We start from the raw sequence: 7,516 nt of genomic DNA on the forward strand, positions 1-7,516 counted from the left end.
AGTTAAAGAGCCACGAACTTGGTTTCTTCCACGGACGTTAGATCTGGATGAGCTCTACATTTTGCACATACTTTGGAATTCGTGGGTTTTTATTTTCGCGACGTTATGCGGTTCCCCGTCATTTAAACCAGATATTAACCATTAAGTTAAAGAGCCACGAACTTGGATTCTTCCACGGACGTTAGATCTGGATGAGCTCTACATTTTGCACATACTTTGGAATTCGTGGGTTTTTATTTTCGCGACGTTATGCGGTTCCCCGTCATTTAAGCCGCATTTTAACCATGACGTTAAAGAGCCACGAGCTTGGATTCTGCCACGGACGTTAGATCTGGATGAGCTCTACATTTTGCACATACTTTGGAATTCGTGGGTTTTTATTTTCGCGACGTTATGCGGTTCCCCGTCATTTAAACTGGATTTTAACCATGAAGTTAAAGAGCCACGAGCTTGGATTCTTCCACGGACGTTAGATCTCGATGAGCTCTACATTTTGCACATACTTTGAAATTCGTGGGTTTTTATTTTCGCGACGTTATGCGGTTCCCCGTCATTTAAACCGGATTTTAACCATGAAGGCGTTGAGCCACGAGCTTGGATTCTTCCACGGACGTTAGATCTGGATGAGCTCTACATTTTGGATATACTTTGGAATTCGTGGGTTTTTATTTTCGCGACGTTATGCGGTTCCCCGTCATTTAAACCAGATATTAACCATGAAGTTAAAGAGCCACGAACTTGGTTTCTTCCACGGACGTTAGAACTGGATGAGCTCTACATTTTGCACATACTTTGGAATTCGTGGGTTTTTATTTTCGCGACGTTATGCGGTTCCCCGTCATTTAAACCAGATATTAACCATTAAGTTAAAGAGCCACGAACTTGTATTCTTCCACGGACGTTAGATCTGGATGAGCTCTACATTTTGCACATACTTTGGAATTCGTGGGTTTTTATTTTCGCGACGTTATGCGGTTCCCCGTCATTTAAGCCGCATTTTAACCATGACGTTAAAGAGCCACGAGCTTGGATTCTGCCACGGACGTTAGATCTGGATGAGCTCTACATTTTGCACATACTTTGGAATTCGTGGGTTTTTATTTTCGCGACGTTATGCGGTTCCCCGTCATTTAAACCGGATTTTAACCATGACGGCGTTGAGCCACGAGCTTGGATTCTTCCACGGACGTTAGATCTGGATAAGCTCTACATTTTGCATATACTTTGGAATTCGTGGGTTTTTATTTTCGCGACGTTATGCGGTTCCCCGTCATTTAAACCAGATATTAACCATGAAGTTAAAAAGCCACGAACTTGGATTATTCCACAGACGTTAGATCTGGATGAGCTCTACATTTTGCACATGCTTTGGAATTCGTGGGTTTTTATTTTCGCGACGTTATGCGGTTCCCCGTCATTAAACCGGATTTTAACCATGAAGTTAAAGAGCCACGAGCAGGGATGCGGAGCCGTGGAAATTTCAGACGGCTCCGACTCCGGCTCCGGCTCCGGAGAAAAAAATCGGCTCCGGCTCCGGCTCCGGCTCCGGGTGAAATGTCATGGCGGCTCCGGCTCCGGCTCCGGCTCCGAGTAAAATGATCCGGCTCCAGCGGCTCCGGCTCCGGCGGCTCCGGCTCCGGCTTCTACTAAGTACATCCCCTATGCGATCAATTAGATACGGGTGGAAGAAAAAAGGCGATGGGATTGGTGCACGTTGCTACTGTATTTGTATAACAAGGCTATTTTGAATACCACATTGTTTTACGCCTTGTAGGTGGTGGCAGCATTGCTTTGAATGCGAGGCGAGGTGTAACCGTGTATGCGAACACTGAAGGTAGAGAACACTGACCAGGACCTCGACGGTCCCTACTGTCAAACCGAACTAGGTAAATAATTGTTTCCTCTAAAGAAAAGGAGCCGGAGTCGCCCCCTTTTTTGACGGCTCCGGCTCCGGCTCCGACTCCGGGCTACATTGTTTCACGGCTCCGGCTCCGGCTCCGGCTCCGGGCAAAATATGCCGGCTCCGGCGGCTCCGGCTCCGGCTTCGGCTCCGGCTCCGCATCCCTGGCCACGAGCTTGGATTCTTCCACGGACGTTAGATCTCGATGAGCTCTACATTTTGCACATACTTTTGAATTCGTGGGTTTTTATTTTCGCGACGTTATGCGGTTCCCCGTCATTTAAATCGGATTTTAACCATGAAGTTAAAGAGCCAAGAGCTTGGATTCTGCCACGGACGTTAGATCTGGATGAGCTCTACATTTTGCAAATACTTTGGAATTCGTGGGTTTTTATTTTCGCGACGTTATGCGGTTCCCCGTCATTTAAACCGGATTTTAACCATGAAGTTAAAGAGCCATGAGCTTGGATTCTTCCACGGACGTTAGATCTGGATTAGCTCTACATTTTGGATATACTTTGGAATTCCTGGGTTTTTATTTTCGCGACGTTATGCGGTTCCCCGTCATTTAAACCAGATATTAACCATAAAGTTAAAAAGACACGAACTTGGTTTCTTCCACGGACGTTAGAACTGGATGAGCTCTACATTTTGCACATACTTTGGAATTCGTGGGTTTTTATTTTCGCGACGTTATGCGGTTCCCTGTCATTTAAACCAGATATTAACCATGAAGTTAAAGAGCCACGAACTTAGATTCTTCCACGGACGTTAGATCTGGATGAGCTCTAGATTTTGCACATACTTTGGAATTCGTGGGTTTTTATTTTCGCGACGTTTTGCGGTTCCCCGTCATTTAAACCGGATTTTAACCATGAAGTTAAAGAGCCACGAGCTTGGATTCTGCCACGGACGTTAGATCTGGATGAGCTCTACATTTTGCACATACTTTGGAATTCGTGGGTTTTTATTTTCGCGACGTTATGCGGTTCCTCGTCATTTAAACCGGATTTTAACCATGAAGGCGATGAGTCACGAGCTTGGATTCTTCCACGGACGTTAGATCTGGATGAGCTCTACATTTTGCATATACTTTGGAGTTCGTGGGTTTTTATTTTCGCGACGTTATGCGGTTCCCCGTCATTTAAACCAGATATAAACCATGAAGTTAAAGAGCCACGAACTTGGTTTCTTCCACGGACGTTAGATCTGGATGAGCTCTACATTTTGCACATACTTTGGAATTCGTGGGTTTTTATTTTCGCGACGTTATGCGGTTCCCCGTCATTTAAACCAGATATTAACCATGAAGTTAAAGAGCCACGAACTTGAATTCTTCCACGGACGTTAGATCTCGATGAGCTCTACATTTTGCACATACTTTGGAATTCGTGGGTTTTTATTTTTGCGACGTTATGCGGTTCCCCGTCATTTAAACCGGATTTTAACCATGAAGTTAAAGAGCCACGAGCTTGGATTCTGCCACGGACGTTAGATCTGGATGAGCTCTACATTTTGCACATACTTTGGAATTCGTGGGTTTTTATTTTCGCGACGTTATGCGGTTCCCCGTCATTTAAACCGGATTTTAACCATGAAGATCAGCTCAAAAGTTAAAATAAATGTCATATTCGTGTTCAGCATGGTCAACTTAACCCATGCCATGAATCTGAAGTGATTTGGAATTCGTCGCTGAATACGTATACGTATACGTCGCTAAGTTCACGGACATGTGCATGAAGCTTTGATTTTGTTTTTGGTTATTGTGTGGCCGGTCAGTCAAACGCCCCTGTAGAAACCGGATGCTGCGTTTGATCGAGATGGAGTCAGACGATGATTGCAGAAAGCTAATAATATTGAAAAGAAGGCCGGTTGTGTGGCAATGTCTGTTCAGAGTTGACATTTTGCTTTACTCCAGTTTATGACCTGAGAGCCTGGCTGGAAGTGACGGATCCAAACTTGTCACGTTAAAATGGCTGAGGGTGCAATAATCTCTAGTCTCTACATAGCGGGCTGGTATAGGAGCGTCTTGCTATGCTGCACCATAGCTGGCTAGTGATTCTCTTTTGGCTAGAAATGGCATTAATAATTATCTCCACTGGCGAAAATGGCACTTGACATCACCGAATGCAACGTTCATGTTGTTAGGATACATAAAATCAGGAAGATTACGCGAATTAGGTAGGCAAACGTGGAATAAAATAGGTGCTGGATGTTTTGGTTTTGGTGCTGAATCAGCAAACAGCAAATACGGAGTTCAACTAGACGATCTGGCAACTTTAGGCTGTGTGGAAGCAATTAGGTGCCAGATTCAGATATTAGGGTCGAATAAGCATTTTGGGGCTGATCAGCAATTAGGTGCCAGAAACAGCTTTTTAGGGACCAGAAACAAATATTCCCCCTTTTCCAAGCTGATGCAAAGCCTGCATGCTCAGGATCGGAGGACGATATTGAATATTGCTCGTGGATCATCCCTGACGACTGTCCTTCGGCTGACCTGGTCACGGTTGAAGTGCGCCGCTTCGACCTAAAGGTTGTAATCTGGCTCGCTACAGGCATTGGCGTTTCTGTCAATAAGACATCTTGATACCTACCTACATGGCGTGTTTGGCAAAAAAGACGCACTTGGAGGCTAAGCCAAGCCGTCACCCACCTGACCTTTGATGTTTCAGGATTGATATAATTGGTACCTAGGGAAAGGCGAGGCAATTTGAGCGACGCTTCCTTCCTTGCGACTTACTCGTAGACACGAATTCGATTTTTTTTTGTCACAGATTTTTGTCGTTGAATAACTAGGGCTGAACGACTCAACTCAAGGGCATTACAACGTTATAGAACGTCGTTAACAAGACATTTAGAAAATATGTACATCGGTCGGATCATAGGTGAGGTCATCAGTTGTCATATTTCTATTTTTTATTGTGCGAAGGGAGCCTCGAAGGGAGCCGCGATCGATTGCAATGGGGCCGTGTCTTCTGTGACCTCCGAGAGCTGGGCGGTTTCTCAGCGCAGGTATGACGGTGCGCCACGCCAAACAGTGGGCCCATTTGGCGTCCGGGTGCCCTGCCGCGCCCCCGCCAGCAAGGCCGCCGGCCGCCGGCCACTATATAGGCGGCCGCGCGCGCTCCCACAGCAGACACTCATCGGTCGTCGACGCAGCCCACCGCTCCGAAAGCCAACATGAAGGTTCTGGTGAGTATCAGAGAGGTTTGCTGGCGAGTGGCAGGTATGCCGTAGACAGCGCACAGCCAGTAGACAGTAGACTAAGAAGTAAGAACGCCGCTGCTACCTAGGCTGTTCTTACGCATGGCACAGCTGCATAGATGCGATGTAGATTGTAGAGTGACCAAATCGGCATCAGAGGCAAAAAAGCTTGAAATATCTGACAATCTGATCGGTTTAACATGTCTGACCATTCTACTGCTGTTGTGTAGGCAAATGTGCGGAGAGTAGAGCCCATTGTTTTGATCTAACTTCGTGTCCTCTCTCTCTGTCCTTTTTAGATTGTGTGCGCCCTGATCGCGGCCGCCCGGGCCGGCTACTACTCCGCCGGACCGGTCGGAGCGCGCTTCAGCTACGGCTACACAGCAGTCAACCCCGTGCACGGCTACGCCCCCGCCGCCACCTACGCCGCCGCTCCGTACGCCGCTGCTACCTACGCCGCTCCGTACGCTGCCGCTACCTATGCTGCCGCTCCGTACGCTGCTGCTACCTATGCTGCCGCTCCGTACGCCGCTGCTACCTACGCCGCTGCCCCTTACGCCGCTGCTACCTACGCCGCTGCTCCGTACGCCGCCGTGCCCGCGTCCGCCAGCTCGCAGCACCACAGCCAGGACGAGCTGGGCCAGTACAACTACGGCTACGCCGACGTCAACTCTGCCAAGAACGAGGTGAAGACGGCCGACGGCGTGGTGCGCGGCTCCTACAGCTACGTCGACTCGTATGGCATCCCGCAGAAGGTCAGCTACGTGTCGGACGCGCTCGGCTTCCGCGTGGCCGGCACCAACCTGCCGGTGGGCCCGAGCGCCGTGCTGGCCGGCCCGGCGCCCGTCGCCGACACCCCTGAGGTGGCTGCCGCCAAGTCGGCCCACTTTGCCGCGCACAGCCGAGGCGCTGGCCCGCGCCGCCGAGCACTGAGCTCGGTCAGTCGTCGACAGCGACAATGAGAGTCTCCTGTCGGCGGGGCGATAGGGCTGGCACGAGACCAGTCAGTTTCGCTTCGTCCCCTCACAAACATCGCTAGAACAAGTCTGTCTTTTGTATTATCATGTGTACCGTGTCTGTCTTGTGCCGTAATGTGCCTCCATAATACATATTTTTGTAAGTCATTGGTGCATATGTATGGTGATTCTTTCGATCGAGCATTCGGTGCTGATCATTTTAACACGGAAGCACTAAGCAGACGAAGTTACACACTTTCGAGACTCCCCGTAAAAGGCAGGGCATTAGCGATAAACTGATAAGTAGGTAACGATAAACTGGCAAGAGGAAACGGTCAAAGGGAACGATAAGGCGAATCGACAGTATTTTTACGTTGTCCAATTCCATTGTGTTTTGACTGCACTAAATCATAAGCAGTTATTCACAAGTACCAAAACTTCTCAACGTTACCCAAAAACAGCACTTCCATTTTGTAAGTGTTCACAATGGGGTTCGATCACAATTATTTTATTTGCCCGTCGCACAGAAAGCGGGAGCGCAGATGGAAGAATATACATATCCGAATGCGAATAAGCTTCATTTTGCTATTCAACGGAAAAATATGAAGTAGTTGAAAAAGGCGTATATTTTTTATATTCAGATCTAGATTGTTTTCACACTCAAATGGCTATCAAAATATACACACTGATATCGTGAAAACTCGCGATACCTATGCATGGTTACAAATATTAACATTTGGCACACTTTTATCTACACATAATGGAAAATACCTCATTGCAGATAAAACATAATATGGTTGAGACAAAACCTATGACTAGATACGAACTCGTACAACAAAAATGCAACCACATAACTTGAGATTATCACGCTGACTTGAGATTATCACAAAGGTAAAAAGTTAAGATGAAAATCTCGATTCACGATTGAGAGGCAGTAAACTCATTCATTGGCCTACTATCTTGGGCTTACCAACCATTGCTTAGGAAAAATGGATCTGCCTGTACTCAAATGGCATTAAGAAAAAGGTACCGAATAACCCGAATACAAGATATTCGAAACCCGCTCGTATAATAGTTTGTTTACAAGTTCCATAACTTTTAGCTGACAGCTGCAGTCAAGCTTTTTTTTACATACTTGTTCAACGTTGTTTACCGTAACTCCCCTGACCGTCCAATCACAGTTCGTCCCGCCACGGGTCGTCCATCACAGCTCGTCCCGCCACGGGTCGTCCATACCACAGCTCGTCCCGCCACGGGTCGTCCACACACAGCTCGTCCCGCCACGGGTCGTCCAATCACAGCTCGTCCCGCCACGGGTCGTCCAATCACAGGTCGTCCCGCCACGGGTCGTCCAATCACAGCTCGTCCCGCCACGGGTCGTTCATATCAACGTCTCCCGGTCGTTCCGCACGCAGCGCCATACACTCGGCTGCGGATACTGGGATTTTCCACCACC

The 7,516-nt window shown here is 47.8% G+C and overlaps 1 protein-coding gene across 1 annotated transcript; it reads left to right on the forward strand.

Moving 5' to 3' along the window:
• The first annotated feature begins 4,306 nt into the window (after positions 1-4,306).
• Positions 4,307-6,228, forward strand: LOC122387736 (cuticle protein 7-like). The gene is made up of 2 exons (XM_043378171.1): positions 4,307-5,092; positions 5,404-6,228. Exons 1-2 carry the CDS (start codon positions 5,081-5,083, stop codon positions 6,064-6,066), a joined length of 675 nt encoding a protein of 224 aa, XP_043234106.1. The 5' UTR covers positions 4,307-5,080; the 3' UTR covers positions 6,067-6,228.
• The last annotated feature ends 1,288 nt before the right edge of the window (positions 6,229-7,516 follow it).

This window comes from Amphibalanus amphitrite, unplaced genomic scaffold (genome assembly GCF_019059575.1).
Source record: "Amphibalanus amphitrite isolate SeventyFive unplaced genomic scaffold, NRLGWU_Aamphi_draft 000296F_arrow, whole genome shotgun sequence".
NCBI lineage: Eukaryota > Metazoa > Arthropoda > Thecostraca > Balanomorpha > Balanidae > Amphibalanus > Amphibalanus amphitrite.